Source organism: Zootoca vivipara, chromosome 1, assembly GCF_965207765.1.
Source record: "Zootoca vivipara chromosome 1, rZooViv2.hap1.1, whole genome shotgun sequence".
NCBI classification, from domain to species: Eukaryota; Metazoa; Chordata; class Lepidosauria; order Squamata; family Lacertidae; genus Zootoca; species Zootoca vivipara.
Genome location: NC_142582.1, coordinates 78,464,360 through 78,480,848, shown reverse-complemented (window position 1 = coordinate 78,480,848; position 16,489 = coordinate 78,464,360). Strand labels below are relative to the sequence as shown.

General features: G+C 39.9%; 1 protein-coding gene across 1 annotated transcript; it reads left to right on the top strand.

The window, feature by feature from the left end:
- Positions 1 to 833: 833 nt before the first annotated feature.
- FBXO3 (F-box protein 3) lies at positions 834 to 15,347 on the top strand. Its single transcript, XM_035116658.3, has 11 exons — positions 834 to 976; positions 4,001 to 4,090; positions 5,006 to 5,160; positions 7,221 to 7,335; positions 7,462 to 7,666; positions 8,258 to 8,303; positions 10,167 to 10,251; positions 10,618 to 10,740; positions 11,294 to 11,409; positions 12,728 to 12,918; positions 14,503 to 15,347. The coding sequence occupies exons 1-11, from the start codon at positions 870 to 872 to the stop codon at positions 14,632 to 14,634; spliced, it is 1,365 nt and encodes a 454-aa protein (XP_034972549.1). The 5' UTR covers positions 834 to 869; the 3' UTR covers positions 14,635 to 15,347.
- The last annotated feature ends 1,142 nt before the right edge of the window (positions 15,348 to 16,489 follow it).

Sequence of the window (16,489 nt, the reverse complement as noted above, 5' to 3'; positions counted from 1 at the left end):
AAAATAAAATCCAGATCAGTAATTCAAAATAAAATCCAAGAGCCTTAGGAGGAAACGGATTTTCTAGATCCATCTCAATCTGGGTTTAGGCCAAGCTTTGGCACAGAAACTGCTTTGGTTGCCCAGTATGATGACCTCTGTTGGGAGAATATGTTCCTGTTAATTTTTATCGACCTCTCAGGAGTTTTTGATATCATTGACCATGTTGTCCTTCTAGAGCAGCTGTCTGAGTTAGGGGTGGGTGGTACCACTTTGCGGTGGTTCCGGTCCTACTTGTACCCAGCCTGGTGGTACTTCTGCATCCTATGCTCGGTCGCTTGAAGCTCAGGTCAGGTGGCCTAGAGTGGAGTTACCGGAGTAGGGTGAGAGGAAGCCTAATAAAGCTCCCCCACCCCACCCCCAGTGATGCCGACTGTCCCATAGTTCCTTTTTTAAAATAAATAAATAGCAAACATCAAATGCTACCTGCTTCGCTGGCGTCCTAACGAAGCACGTGCTTCGCCTTGCCTACTGCGCGTGCTCGAAAGTCAAATCTTCAGACCCAAATTTGGGAAAACAGGAAAGCTACGCCTGTTGCATTTCTGCCTGCTGCAGTGCAGCTGTTCAAAGGAGCTCTCCCGTGCCCACAACCCTCCAGGCGAGGGGGTGCCTCATGTGGAGATCCACCCCCCGCCCTCTCAATATGTGTGTGTGTGTTTGATAACAAACCAGCGTGAGAGGCGGGAGATGCCCGCCAGGCGGGCAGGAGGAAGCCGTAGGCCGCGCTTCGCCCTCGCCCAGCCCAGCCCAGCCCAGCCCGGCCCCAGCTGAGCGGCGAGGAGGAGGAGCCTCCCACTCCGGAGCCGAGGCCCGACTAGAGAGGCGTCAAGATGGCGGCGTCCGTTGAGCTGGACTTGCAGCCCCTGAGCCTGGAGTCGCTGCCCACGGACCCGCTGCTGCTCGTCCTCAGCTTCCTGGATTACAGGGACCTCATGAGGTGCGGGGAGCCCGGCGGGGCTTAATGCGAGGAGCTGGCGGGGCAGGGCGGCGCTCCCGGGGCTGCCTTTCGCTTCCCTTTGCAGCGCCCACCATGGGGAAATGGGGAGGAAGAGGAGGAGGGTGGCGGCTGCTGCTGCTGCCGCCTTCTCGGGGGAAGAGAGGGCCATGGCGAGCCGTCTCCTTCCACCACCACCACCACCCAAAAAACCCCATCAATGGCGGGGTTGCGCGTGCAGGAAACAATCTCCATGGAGAAGCTCCCGAATGGGAGGGAAGAGTAGGGGGTGCGAGACTTGGGTTAAGCCGAGTGGGGAAATGGGGCGAGGGATATCCCATAGCCCTGGGTATGGGAGCTGGGGCGATGGCCCTGTCTGTGGGGAAGCAGCCCCCCATCTCTCTCCCGCCGCCCCCCATCCCCCTGCAAGAGCTCCTGGTGCTCTGGGCTGCTCTGCATTACACATTTCTGGAGAGGCTCCTGCCTTGGGTCCCAAGTGCATTCAAGAAGCCTTCCAAGCTGGCCCTGCGCTGATAGACAGGTTTTCTTTCACCACAGCGCGGCTGTGTCAACAGGTGCTTGCTCTGGGCAACGTGCTCGAAGCGAGCCCTGCCCTAGTGACACCACATGGTGGATGCTTAAAATCCTCTCGATGGCAGAGAAATATATTGATAAGGTTTATGATATGGGGCGTGTGTCTTCCTTTGTGCAAGGTAGCTGGGGGCTGGACTTGATTGAGCGCCACAAGCTTAGGGCTAACTAGGTGATATGTGCATGTAACCATCTCCTGACATTTTTATTAAAAATAAATAAAAAGTAACCCTCTCCTGACAAAAAGTAGCCACAGTGTGCTGTCCTTATCAGGTAGCAAAATGTAGGAGGTAAAATTAAGCCTTTCCTTTTCTACTTCTTTAAACTCAGAATTCCCAGGCTGCTTTTCCACATGCAATAGAAAATGTATTGGCTCCCATATATTTTCCCTTAAGAAGTGGCCAGAGAAGAAAAGTAGCCCCTCTCCATTCCTCTGGTTAAAATTGAAGCCTGCTGAGGCTTCTTCTCACTTACAGCAAAATCACCAGATTATTTTTTCTGGGAGATGCATTTATGTCTAGTTTGGCCCTTGACTGCACATACTTTAGATCACTGACAATGCAGCTTGGAAGTGGAACCTTTTAGTTTGAGCCAAGCTTGCAAAGTGCTGAGAGTGAGTTGTTTTGTTAATGTCTGATCATGAAAGCATAGTAAAAGTTTGACATGTTCTGCATTCCTTGCAATTCACCTTGCATTCACTTCCAGAATGTTTCTATGACCCTCCGTGTCAAAACCTGAGATAATCATGGAGCCAAAATAGATGGACCTCTCCCCTATGGGAGTTCCATATATTAATATAAAATGGACTTAAAAAGAAAAAACCCTTTGTTTTACTCTCCTTTGAGTCTGCCTTGCATTAATTACTTATTTCTGGAATTATTTATTGGGGGGGCACAAAAAGTAGTAGGCAGTTTTTTAGACCTTTTAAAGACAAAATCCTAAAATTCTAATTAACCCTTATATTTGCAGCCATACCACAATTATGTACACTCAAAAATATTCACTAAGCAACTTCAGCTATTAAAAAGAACTTAAAAGAAGATCAGCTTTATGTTCGTGTAGGATTGATAACCTCTGTGGACCTTATCCTGATGTTAAATGGGAAAAGCAGCTTTTGACTGTTGTCAGGGCTGTTTGGAATTGTCAGTCCAGGCTTAATCAAAAAACCATGTTTGTGAAATGCTGACTCATATTTTGGGAGCTCATCTGCAAATTGCACCAGTGATGGTCTTTCTTAAATAAAGGATTTTGTCAACTTGAGCTCAGTTCCCATAGAGATGTAGACTGGAAAAAATCTTAACATAAAAGGCTTGGAAGAAGAAGGTTTTCAATAGGTTCTGGAAAGACAGCATTGACAACACTGCACCTGTCTAATATTTAGCTGGGGTGAATACTAAAGGCCAGAATCCTACATAGTGAGAAATGAACCTTCTTATAAGCTGGTGTCTGCAGGAGGCCCTCACCTTTAGAGCACAATGACAATGTTTGACAATATCCACCTACACTGTGCAGCTTCCAAAGGGATGGACATTCAAAATGTTCCTCCACATCTGTGTCCCCAAACACATCCCAGACCTACTGGTCAACTTAGCATGACTGATCAGGGGAGCAGATCACCATCTCACTGATAGAACTAGAAAATTTTGGACGGCTTAAAAGCATAAAAAGCAAAGTGAGCATACACATGTGCAACATTACTGGGTTTATGTTACCATGATGTTGCCTCCCATATATGTCACAAGCAGTACAATTCAAACAATTTATACCAAATAGGTTTCTGAACATACAGTTGAACAAACTCTAATTTAACTTGCTCTTCCTGAAGTAGTGATTATGACATGAATGGAATCTCCTGCCTAGAGAGTAGGTGAAAAACCAAAGCTTAATTTTCTCCCTCGCCCTCTACAGAGGGGCTAGGGTATTTTAAAAAATTTTTAGCTCTTGCTCTCTACCTTTCTCATATTCATCATACCAAGTTGGAAGCTAATGCCCTAACTTAGAGAACTCTAGTTATTTGAAAATTTGGTCCGTATCCAGCCCATTACCAAATCCAAGCACCAGCCCAGTTCCTGAACAGTCTCACTTGATTCTGATGAAATAAACAAAGCTGAATGTCATCAACATACTGATGACTCCTCTCTAAATTGTCTTCTGATCTCACCCAGCAGCTTCATACAGATGCTAAAGAGCATGGGGTGGGGCACAAAATGAAAGTGTCCAGAATCCCACAACACAGCTGCCATGGAGAAAATGTACAAAAGTGTGGGTTAATTTAGAGAATTGAGTCTTAAAGATAATTGTGAAATCATGTGTCAAATTTAACTTTAAAAACTGGAAATTCTTCAGCATTTCTGTACAAAGTACAAGTGTAATCATTACTGAACCTAGTTTTAGTCTTGACTTGTAGAGAAATTTAAACTGACTTTGTATTTGCAGCTGCTGTTGCGTAAGCCGTAGATTAAATCAGTTTTCAAGTCATGATCCACTGTGGAGGAGGCACTGTAAGAAATACTGGCTTTTGTCTGAGTAAGTATGGCTAGTGCTTAATTTACATAAAATGAGAAAATTATTCAGTTGTGTTACCAGTTTTCTGTCTGGTAAATTTACAATTTTTGTAGACTACTTCTTGGATTAAAAGTTGTGTGCATTAAAAAATAAATTTTGAAATAGCTGGAAAAGTATGCAAGTATCAGCTCAATATGAAATAAACTGTTAGTAAATAAAAGCTTCTTCCTGCAAAGATTCTGGGTGGTGCTGATTCTCCAGTAGATATACTAGAACAGCTTAGCTTGTCCAAGTTGTAGCGTACTTCTATGACAAATGATGCAATATTCCTATCCCATAGGTTTTAATTGGAAGCTAATTGGATAGCAGAAAATGGAATGTTGGTGTTTGAGTTTGAAACTTGGATTAATTGCTGCTCATTTTGACACACAGTCACTTTTACAGGTTTCCTTATTAAAGCATGCATGAAAATTCACATGGCTCTATTCCCACCCCCAATTTTGCTGGCCAGCTCTATGTTTCTTATGCATAAACATTCTTTATTCACACCTGTAGCAAAGCCTTGACTGTTTTTGTGACATCCTCTAGAATGAATTCATAAATCATTAGCCAATTATCAGAATGATATTTAGCTTTCCCTTTTGTAAAATCTTATTTATGTAAAATATTATGCAATTATGAGGCTTTTTCTTCCTTCCTGCTTTTTTGTGTGCAGATTATTAAAAATTAAATACAAGTCCAGTTGAATTTTTTAAATGGGATAGTTAAACACTTATGTAAATCCTGCCCATTGAACTGTAATCCAAACTTCTGAACTGGAATTTACCTTAAAAAATTGAAAATTAGCAAATGGGGGGGTACAAAGAGTGCAAAAATGCATATATGCAATATTCTTACTACTTATTGCTGCTTAGATTATTTTTTTTATCTTTTCAGAGCTGAGAAATCTCGGAGCTGGAAAGCAATCTTTATAGATACGTATGCTGATCTCGGAAGGTATATTCAAATTTATGCTACACTTAAAAAGGCCTGGGATGATTTAGAAAAATATCTGTTTCAGCGTTGTCCTCGGATGATTACTTCTTTGAAAGGTATTGTTTATAAGTTTGCTGTTTTATACAACTTCAGTTGTACTTGAATTTTTTCTCTCTCCAGAGTTATTGTTTTAAATCAGTGTCAAGTGCCACTTAATGAACACCCCAGATCATTTAACTATTGCCAACATGCTTGTTAAGCTGAGAACAGCTCTGTCTTCCCCCTTTTTTATTTTAGCCTTCTTTGTGTGTGTGAAACACAATAAATTGTGCTTAGCTGTCAATCTGGCATAGTGATCTAGAACAGAAAAAGGAAAACCAAATGGACCTTGATTGCATAATATAGTAATGAGTGTGGTACTGTTCACAAACTGTTAAGTACTGTATCTGTAAACATGATGAAATTAAAGGAAAGCTTAAGGACCTGATTTGTAGTGGGTTTTCTGACTTTGATTTGAATCGGTGCTAGACAGGCAAAACACTATTGAATTTTGCATTTTTATTTTTGTTAATTCTAATTCCCAGTTTTGTACAAAGGCAAAAGTGCAGCAACAATAGTTAATTTTGAAGAAGTGGATTTGAAAAGCACACACTGTGAGATTTGAGGAATGGTTTGAACAATATATTCTTACCCCTGAATCTTTCAATTAATCATTCAGCAACTGGTTTGGTGAGGGTGGGGATAGAGATGCTCCTTAAAACACCAAAATGGGGTCCATGTGTATGGATCTTTTCCCAGAGGTCTCACTGCTTTTCTGGAAATCTGAGAAGATTATGGGGGGAAAGGAGAATCCCTTTCAGCTGCACTGAATTTCAAAGAGGTTTGCAAAGCAGCTATATATCTCCATCTTACAGGCTTCTGCAAATTTGGGAGCAACAGGAAGCCTTAACCCTAAATTCAGAGTTTTTTAGAATACATACATTATATATATATATATATATATATATATAATTTCATTGTACTTTGCACACTAATGAAGTGCCAAAATGTTTTTCAAAGCCTCAGTATCAGGTCTTCCACCCCCCACTTCTCAGAGGAGCCTCTTCAAATGACACCCACCTCCCAGGTCTGGAACATGCCCTGCCCTTTTCCTGCCTTTCTTCTTCTAGGAAAAAAAACACCAATAATATGTGCTTTTAAAAGTTTAATCAGTATGCTAGAGCAGATGTGCATTCATATCAAACAAAACCAAACATATATTGCAAGTGGTCTCTATTTATTTATTTTTCTTTAGCAGCCAGTTTTAGAGCAGCTGTTTCATTGTTCCTCTTTCCTTCACTATAGAGACACATAGCTGCCAAGTTATCCCTTTTTTACAGGGATTTTCCCTTATGCTGAATAGGCTTCCTCGCGAGAAAAGTGAAAACTTGGCAGCTATGTAGAGACATGCAAGGGGAATGTAACTCTCTAGTGCCAATTTAATTTCACTTGCAGCTGATAGCGTCTTAGCATTACTAAAAACCCTAGAATGGAAGCAGCCACACTAGGTGAGAATGATTATTACTGTAGGTTTTGGAATACATGAATCTCTTTTGGGATTACGAAAAGTTGGACACGACTAAACAACAACAACAACAACAAACATTAACACATGCCATTTTCTCTCTTATATGGCCCTTGAAAATTATTCTCCTCCTGAGTAATAGTTGGCAAATATTTTAGCCACAAATTGCATAGGGCAGGGGGATCAGACAAAAACTGCTTCTGAGTCTGGATCCAGTCTACAGACTACTAGTTGGCCTTCCTTGTTTTACAGCAGTGTGTCCCTATTCAAATTATATGCTGTGGCTTGAATCAAGACAGACTTCTATCTCTGGTTTGTCTTAAAAAGAAGCCCACCCCTTTGGAGTGCATAGGTGTTTTCCAAAAGCAAAAGACATTATGCTTTTTGTGTAGTGTTTCTGACATAAGTATTAATGTCTGTTTCAGAGAAAGTAAACTGAGAAGAAGCCCTAGGAAAATATATGATTCTAAACACAGTTGTCACACTTGCTGACTTGAATGGGGCTTGCTAAAGAGGTTTTAACATCACGTCTTAAATAACTTACTGCAAAATGCATTGTTTATATTGTCTGGAGATAATCTGCTAAATGGTGTAGTTTTTGAATGCTCACAGAGAGTGTTCGGGAGGAAGATCTGGATGCTGTGGAAGCACAAATTGGTTGCAAACTCCCTGATGACTATCGATGTTCATTTCGGATCCATAATGGACAGAAGCTAGTCGTTCCAGGGTGAGAAACTAATGTTAACTGTCATTGCTAATTGGCAGTCGGCTGCTATGTAAGCTTGCACATACTTGAAATTTGTATCTTCCTATGGTTAATAATGTTTTCCCCCTTTTTTCTGTCTTCACAAAGGTTGATGGGAAGCATGGCACTTTCCAATCACTATCGCTCTGAAGATTTGCTGGACATTGACACAGCAGCCGGTGGTTTTCAGCAGCGGCTAGGACTGAAACAGTGCCTCCCCTTAACATTTTGCATCCACACTGGATTGAGTCAGTACATGGCTCTGGAAAGCGTGGAGGGCCGCAATAGTTACGAGATCTTCTACCAATGCCCAGTAAGAAAGACTTGTAAATAGACACTATAGGCAACACTAATGCTACTCATTCTCTTAAGTAGATGAAATTGATGCAGTATATGTGTGTAGAACGTTTTTAAAAATCTAAAATCAGCTGTCTTTCATCTGTGAGCTAACTCCCACCATTCACAACAGACCACATAAATGTTCAAACGTTCTAACTTGTGAAGGAAAGGGGCTTTTAAATGGCAGCAATTGCTATAATTGCCATGAGGGAAGTGAAAGCTGATCATTAGGACCTGGAGCTGAGAGACAGGCAAAGCAGGGCTGCTAGTGAAGAAGCTGGGGATGTGATGATGGGGAAGGAGGATCTTGCAAGTTGATTAGAGGTCTGCCTCCAAAAAAATTGGCTTCATACAAATGTGTCTAGACTCTAGTGCATAAAAATCAAACTTCACACTTTGAAATAATAGTAAGATGTTGATTAACAGTGCATTGGGGGGGATCAAAGCACCCTATTGTTGATAGTGGTACATAAAACACCAATTTGGTTTTTAGCTACAGGAAGGGCCATAACTAAGTATACCTTCTGAAAGCTATCTAATAAATATTTTTCTTTTTCCTTTAAAGGATCAAATGGCCCGCAATCCATCTGCAATTGATATGTTTATTACAGGTAAAAGTATTTTGGAACTTAAATGGGAAACAATTTAGAGAAGCCAGTATGAATTGGAATATGTCTGGAACTTTATCCACTTACCTCAACATGCAGCGTTTGCTCATTCTAGATCTTTTGCACATTAGGGGACAAACTATATGTTAAACTGTGATCACGTGTAATATTGCAAGACGTTGGAGAGTGTTAGAAGCAGAGAAGGAAAGTATGTGTAACCCTTCAGGTGCTAGAATCCAAATCATATCTCTTGAACTCTACCCCCACAAGTTCTGTATTTGCAAGTTAAGTTTGGGCACTAGCACTGTATCTAAAAGCAGCCAGGTGGTGGAAGATAAGAGCACATCCTTTCACTTCACTTCCATTCTCTGGCTTGGAGTGCCCTCTCTTGAGAGGGAGAAGGAAAAATCAAATCTTGGTTGCATTTGTTTGGCATTGCAATATGAAGTTTTGCTTGTTAAATTTTGCTGATACTCTCGGCTTCCGCAACATTATTATTTTTTTTACAGTTGTAGAGGGGTAGCAAAATATTAAAAGCTCACAAAATTTTTTGAGAAGAATAGTGCCTGTACTTTTTGCTTATTGTTTCTAGAAAGGAACTATAGTTACTTCCATTTGTTTTAAATGAAAGGTGGGAAGCTAGGGATTATAGTTCAATGTGATGGTGGTGGGGGCTCTGAATTAGAGTAACAGCAAGTCTAGGAACCCTGGATGTCACTTCTCCACTGCAAAGTGATGGGATGATGTGCAGGGAAGAAGTAGGTGTTAGAGGAGTGCTTCCTCCTGGGTTTCCCAGATGCATGTTTGCTGCATTGGCTGGGGAAAGCACTTGGTGAGAGGATTATGCAGCCCCTACCAGCCAGCTCATGCAAATTGCCTTTCATCCCACCTTTCTGCCTTGTCTTAGAGAAGTAGCAATCATGGTTTCTCAAGCTTGCATTTTCTGCAGTTCTTGTAGCTCAGTTTTTGAGCAAAGCAACAGCAGTAACACCATCAGACCCTCTGTTTCATAAACCTGTCATATGTAATTGAGGCATAATTACCTTTCAAAGGTTACAGCAAATCAAAAATAGCACGCTCAGAGGATCAAGGATGGGAATGGCATTGGGAAGGGAAGTTTAACAAATGGAACCATCTATGCACACACATCTCTCAAAGCTTTTTATTTGTGTTTTGCGTTGGGAGGAATGATGGTTTATTTGTATTTAAAAAATGAGCCAGATTCAATTAAATAGTTGTACCAGTATAGTTGTACCAAATAGAGACCCAGTGTGATGTGTCCCCTAGCACAAAAGGGCTCCTCCTTTCTTCTTTCCCTGTGCTCTTCCAGTTGACTCTGGGGGAGGGGAGTCAGGAAAAATAACCCCAGAACAATATGCGGAGCAAGAAGGGGGGAAATCACTCCGTCTGGTAAGAGGAGATGTTTGCTGATACTGAGATATTGAATTCCTCCTACTATCCTGCTAAACGTAACAATGCATTTAATTCTATCTATAGTGAAATGAAGCTTCTTAGTGCATTGGAAAATTGAATGAGGCAAGCTGATCTGTAAGGAAGCATGGCAAACAATTGCGAACTTCCTCTTTCTCCCCTGCCCCAGTTTTATTCAGACTTCTGAGTTCTGGTCTTAGATGAATGAGCAGCTTCTGCTTGCCTAGTCCTAAACCTCAGCACTCTAGTGCTATAGTGCCTTTTCACATACTTGAGACTGCTAATGGTCAGAGCTAGGTGACCACCACCTAGGAGGTCTGAACTGTTCTTTCTTTTCTTTTCTTTTCTTTTCTTTTGTTTTGTGTCATAGCATATGTAATTAGCATACTGGCCTTTTTATGACCTTGTAAAATGTTTCTCCCCCTTTGCCATTAGGTAGCTCCTATTTGGAATGGTTCACCTCCTATGTAAACAATGTAGTATCAGGCGGCTATCCCATCATCAGAGACCAGATTTTCAGGTATTACGGCTTCAGTTTACAATCTATGGTATCTTATTAAGACAAAATGTAATAATCTTAAACTTGTAACAAAAATAAATTACCATCTTATAATATTTATTAGACATTTATGTGAGAATGAGGTAGTAAAGCAAAGCACACTTATTATTTACAATAATAACATTGTAACATTAGCAATACATTTGCACTATGTTCTGCAAAAACAGATATAGTCTAAATGGCATTAAGCAGGTGCAGAGAATGCCTTCTCTTATTAAGGAGAGAAATAGATTCTTAATGCACAAATTGTAAGGTGAAAGTTGGTTTTATACAAATGAATTTGTCAGCATTTGCTTACAAGATAATGCCTTTTTCTTTATTTGCTAGATACGTTCATGACAAGAGATGCGTGGCAACAACAGGAGATATTACTGTCTCTGTCTCCACATCTTTTCTACCTGAACTCAGTTCTGTACATCCACCTCACTATTTCTTTACTTACAGAATCAGGTAGGAGCAGTAAACCAATGCTGATTTTATCAATGTGTTACTGACACGTCTTGAAGCTTTCTTTGCTCACTGGCAAAATTCTAAACTACCTAAAATATAAACTAGTCCTCCCCAAAATCACAATTTATCAGTGAGAGATAAAAAGTAAGAAAGGAAAAATGTTGAATGCTTTTTACAATACTGCACCGAAGTTCATTCTTTGCTTTTGACTTCCTTTTCTGTAGTGTTCTATAGAACGTATTCTTTTTCTTACATGTGTTCAATTATGTTTTTTTCCTGTGTAACAATTACAGTATCCAGATCTTCCCCCTTAGGGTAGTATTTCTTGGACAGTCAAATTGCTACATTGTGTCAGAGAAAAACATGACTCTTCTGCCCCTGCTAATGAGTGTTGTTTGTAATGTGGTCAGATGAGTGTCACAACTATTTCCTTCCACCTCTCAAGGCCCTAAAACAGTTAAAATATTCTGGATAATATTTTAAGGAAGGTAATAGTGTTTTGGATGGTGCTTTTGCTCTCTCACTAAAATGAGTATTTTGCATAATTTGCCAGAATTGAGATGTCCAAAGATGCTCTTCCAGAGAAGGCTTGTCAGCTAGACAGTCGGTACTGGAGAATAACCAATGCCAAAGGTGATGTGGAGGAGGTGCAAGGTCCTGGAGTAGTAGGTAAGGAATATTTAAAGAATGTAACTGTTTTAAAAACAACAACAACAAATGCAGAGTGCAGTTAGAGGAACCTTAATCCTTTTCTTCCTAGCCATGATCCCAATATAAGCAACCATCGCTGCCCCTGCTGTGTGGCAATTACACTTAAAAAAAAGGTTTCTTTGTTGCAAGTGCAACATCACTGAGGAACCACTGAAAAAGAAGCATGCAACAGTGGAATGAAGATGAAATAGGCATTCTCTCCTTTCCCTGCAACAGCACAGGGAGAGGGAATGAAGGAGGGGAAGTCTTTCTACCCTTTTCCCACCTCCTCCTCCTGCTGCTTCCTTCAGCAAGGAGGGGGGGAGAAGGAAGGGGAGAAACATGTGAGGTGGGCAGTGGCATCAGAACAAGAGGATTTCTTGGGAGCTGCCCCAGCCTGTCCTGCCTGTTGCTTATCTGAGGTGGCTACCAGACTTACTCACCTGCTTCCTTGGGCTGCCTGCTCACTCGTTCTGTCTTCCTGCCTGCCTGGGCCACAAACCTGCTGCCTATCAACAAGCCCTGCAAACTGCAGCATGGCAGCACCCTTACAATTTTATACTAATTTTATACTAATAGTAATCTATACTATTATAGATTAAAATCTATAAATTACTTGCTCTTTCTTTCTTCAAAGTCTGTAGCACTATTCTAAGGGCCAAACTACACATTACAATAAACATGCTGTCTAAAAAGCGTGCTTAAACTGCCAATTTTATTTGGGCGGAGTCAATAGCTTTGAGGCACTGAAACTTGCTCTCGGTGTAAATTTGAGCTCAGCTTTTGGTGAAAAACACTCCCTCATGGTTGATAAACTGCCCCCATATATGCTGTTTGCTGTATAAATATCACATTTGAGGGCGAATAGTCAAGAGGGTAGGTTTGTTTTTTGTCAGGAAACTGGTATGGGGCCTGTATTGGAACCAGTCTTGTGGCTGTACAGTGGACGCTCGGGTTGTGAACGTGATCTGTGTGGGAGGCACGTCCGCAACCCACAGTGTTCGCAACCCGCAGCACCGCATCTGCGGGTCGCAATTCAGCACTTCTGCGCATGCACAAGCGCCAAAACCCGAAAGTAACCCATTCCAATACTTCTGGGTTCGGCACGGTGTGCAACCCGAAAACGCACAACCTGAAGCATCTGTAACCCGAGGTATGACCATATTTCTTTTAGAAATAAAAGTGACTAGTTGTAAGCACACTTTTTTAAAAAGTTCATTGCAATGTTAAGTTTGATCCTAATTGAAGTATTTTTGGTTCCAGAGGTTGAAGTCCTCTGTTAACTTTGTTTCTACAGGAGAATTTCCCATAATCAGCCCTGGTCGGGTTTATGAATATACCAGCTGTACGACATTTGCCACTACTTCAGGGTACATGGAAGGATACTATACATTCCATTGTCTCTACTATAAAGACAGATTTTTTAATGTTACCATTCCTAGATTTCATATGGTTTGCCCAACATTCAAAATATCTACAGCACGCATGGTAAGTTAAAATTGATGTTTTTAGGCCTTAACTCTTCTCTTTGGTTTCCAGAAAACAACTGGATTTTGTGTTTAAATATAAATAGTGATCTCCTTTTTGCATAAAACTAGGTTAATAGTTGTTAGAAGCTGTAAGATGAGTAAAGTAAAAAAAATACTTTACCTAGTTTTAAAATGTGTGTGCTCAAGTATCATACTTGCTTCTTTATCAATTATGAGCAAAAAAATGTAGTGAGTGGATAGATAACAACTTCCTCATATATGGGATTATGAAATGTGTATACAGGTCCTGGAACATTTGGGAAAAGCCCAAGTAGTAAAATGTCTTTTCTGACTGCTTGTTTTGTTGTTGTTGTTTGCTTTGCCTTGTTTTTTGAGTAATACTCAGTTTGGGGAAGAACAAATATATTAGATATATTAACAATTCAATATTGCCTACATATTATATAACTGCACTGCTATTTATGTGCTAAATGAATAACATAAATAAGTGGGAACTTATTGTTGGATAGAAACATTATTTTGTCTTATATTTAGTTACAGCAGATCATTTGTTCTGTTTTGCTTGTTCAACCTTTGTCCATGTTGTCAACAGACACATTATGTGCCTTCTCTTGAAAGTTGTTTTAACATTGTTTTCCACAAATGACAGGGGATAGGACATTTTTAAGCATTTTAAGCTATTGTCAGAATACATGTTTTTATAGAAGAGTGTTTGGATGGGCATTCCACTTTTTAAAACACACTGTGTCTGCTTGGATATCTTATTTTAAAATTGAGCCTTCAACTGCTCTTACTGAAAAAAAAACCTGTAGATGGAACATGGGACTTACTTTTAATTAGAAATATTTATAGACTGCCTTTATGAGTAGAACTTTTTGGCTTACACACAAGTAAAAAGTATTCAGTGGTAATATGATAAAATACCATTTGTACTGGATTCAAATTCAGTTTGTCCAAAATACACTTAGCAGACAAATAATGTTATATCTTGGCTCCTTTTCTGTAAAATGAGAGTAGCATGGCCTTCCTATAGAGTGTTATGAAGTCCAATGATATAAGGCTGTTAAGCACTTTACACAATTGGAAAAGGCACGTTTAGTACATTCTCCCAAGTGTTGTGTGTGCTACAATTTGCTTAGAATGGGTGAAATCCAACAGTGTAAGCACACTTGCACAAACTCCCCTTCCTTTTCTTTCTTGCTACTACTCCCTGCATGCCCCCAGAATCTGTTGTGTCCAGTAGCATTGTTTTGGATCTTGCCCAACGCCTACTAAAGAATCAAAGAAGTGTCCTCCTGTCTAGTGTGTAATATATAACATAATGCTATCTTGAATGGCTATGACAGGAATTTCAGCCCAGCCCCAGGCTTTCTGTTGGGTAACAAGCTGTTGGAGACCAGACATAGTTGTATAAATGCCATAAAAACAACAAGAGATGTTAAAGTATTTTACTTTTTCTGTGATAATCATTGATCTTTTTGTTTGTTCAATGCAGCTTGAGAAACATGATCACATTTAGTTGGGGTAGTTTTGCAAGGAAACTTTGTCAAAAAGCTTACCTATATTCTGCTCCTGCATTTAGGAAACCAATCATAACGAATGTGCTATGGATGAAGACGAAGACTCAACAGATACTGATGAATATGAAGATAGACGCAGAATTCTGGACATCCCTGTTCCTTCTGGACGTGGGCGTTGTCCACGTCAAACCTGAGCAAACTTCCAGAAAAACAAAACAAAGACCTCTTCTCTCTGCAGAAAGTATTTCTGTGGAAGATACCATGTAAAAATATTTCTGAATATTAAGTCATTATTTGGCAGAGGAGCAACTAGAATGAGTGCTGGTTCTGGCTTGTTGCATCTGAGCAGATTATACAAACAGGGTTCTCTTTTGTCATGTGTTTGCTTCTTGAGAGAGAATATGTCGGGTAGAGGTGGGAATACAGTAGTGTGGTGAGCTTTATTCTTCCAAACAGCTTTGCAGTTTGAAGGTAGTCATTGTACATTTAAACTTCCTTAAAACCAGAATGGTGCTGCCTGTTTTCTTTCTGTTCCTTTTTTAAATTAAAGCAAACAAAATGAAAAATTAGGCATGTCATTTTCACAATGATTTTGTATTACTATTTCATCTCTTGTCATACGTGAATGAAATAACTGAAGTTAAATCTGTATAGCCATTGGGACAAATATGTATGTTTTTAATGGGACATTCTGAAATGTTTGAAAGGGAGCTGGTCTAATGTTTTAAATCTTGCATCATGCGCCTTTTGGAACATGGAATATGCATATTACCTACTGCATTTCTTCATTTATTATACAGTATAATATAAATATGTAAATAGCTTGATTTTCCTCTTCAAATGCCATTTAACTATTGTGATATGTGATTAGAATTTCAAGTATAAACATGTTTTCTTGAACACTAAATGGTTTTCTTTATAACTGTCTCACTAAAAATGAAGAGAACTTGAAATAAGTCATAACTGGAACATTTACATTGATGGGTATATATATATATATATATAACAAAGGACAGGTAAGATGTAGTTTCATACAGCAATTGCACCATTCTATAAAGCAGTGGGGACTTTAGGCTGGCTGCAATCACATACACACATACCTGGGAGTAAATCCTATTCTTCTCCCAAATTGACATGTCTAGGACTGTACTGTTAAGCAGCAGTGGTAGAAAGGATTCACCTGTAATAAAACTGGAAAATCTGTCATAGACTTCTATGCCAGGATAGGGACCTGTAGGGACCTCCAGATGTTGTTGGGACTACAACTGCCATCATCCCTGACCACTGACCCAACTGGAAATGCTGTGGATTAAACCTTGGGCCTTCTTCCCGCAGTGCAGACGATATACAAATAAGCTGTAGCCCTTCACTGATAGTGTGGCCCAGATGTTCCTCAGCATGATATATAATTGGGTTTTACCAACTTGTCACTTGGTGCACAAGATGGGGGGGAGTAAAAAGAAAAGTAAAATTCATAATTAAGAAAATATCAAATTGATACTCCTAGCTGAAGTAAACTGCAACTATAATTTTCAAATAGAGAGAACTTGTTACATTGTGGAAAGGGTTTGAATTTTCTCAAGTGCCATAGTTGTATAATAATTTATTGTAGGGTTTGTATTGTACATTCACAGCATAGTTTACAGCAAAGGGAATCCAGGCAAAGTCAGGATGTAAACAGTTTTTTAAAGTATTCACTTGTTCTGAAAATATTTTAATTAGCTTTTTTAAAAAAAACCCTTTGGCTAGGACAAAAACAATACTTATCGCAGATGGTGATTTGGGAAAGGGGGTTGAAATAAACCAGCATCTCTGATTTGTTTTCCCCCTTGTGATTACAGGAAGGAGCAAAACAGCCATGATCAGTTTATTTATGATGCGGTTTACCATGGCATGCAATCAAGGCCTATAAGACCCATTCCTCCTATGAGATGACACTTTTACTGAGGCTAGATAACTTCAGTAATTCTCATGCGAGGAGGTTTAAGATACTCCCCTATATACATTTCTATACATGTCAGTTGAATGCTAAACTTCAGGAGGAAGTAA

What these genes read in the sequence shown, in the direction of transcription:
- FBXO3 (XM_035116658.3), top strand. Translation starts at nt 870, where the DNA reads ATGGCGGCGTCCGTTGAGCTGGACTTGCAGCCCCTGAGCCTGGAGTCG. An exon ending in AAATACTGGCTTTTGTCTGA is followed by an intron (nt 4,091 to 5,005) that starts GTAAGTATGGCT and finishes TTATCTTTTCAG; the next exon opens with AGCTGAGAAATCTCGGAGCT. An exon ending in AAATATCTACAGCACGCATG is followed by an intron (nt 12,919 to 14,502) that starts GTAAGTTAAAAT and finishes TCCTGCATTTAG; the next exon opens with GAAACCAATCATAACGAATG.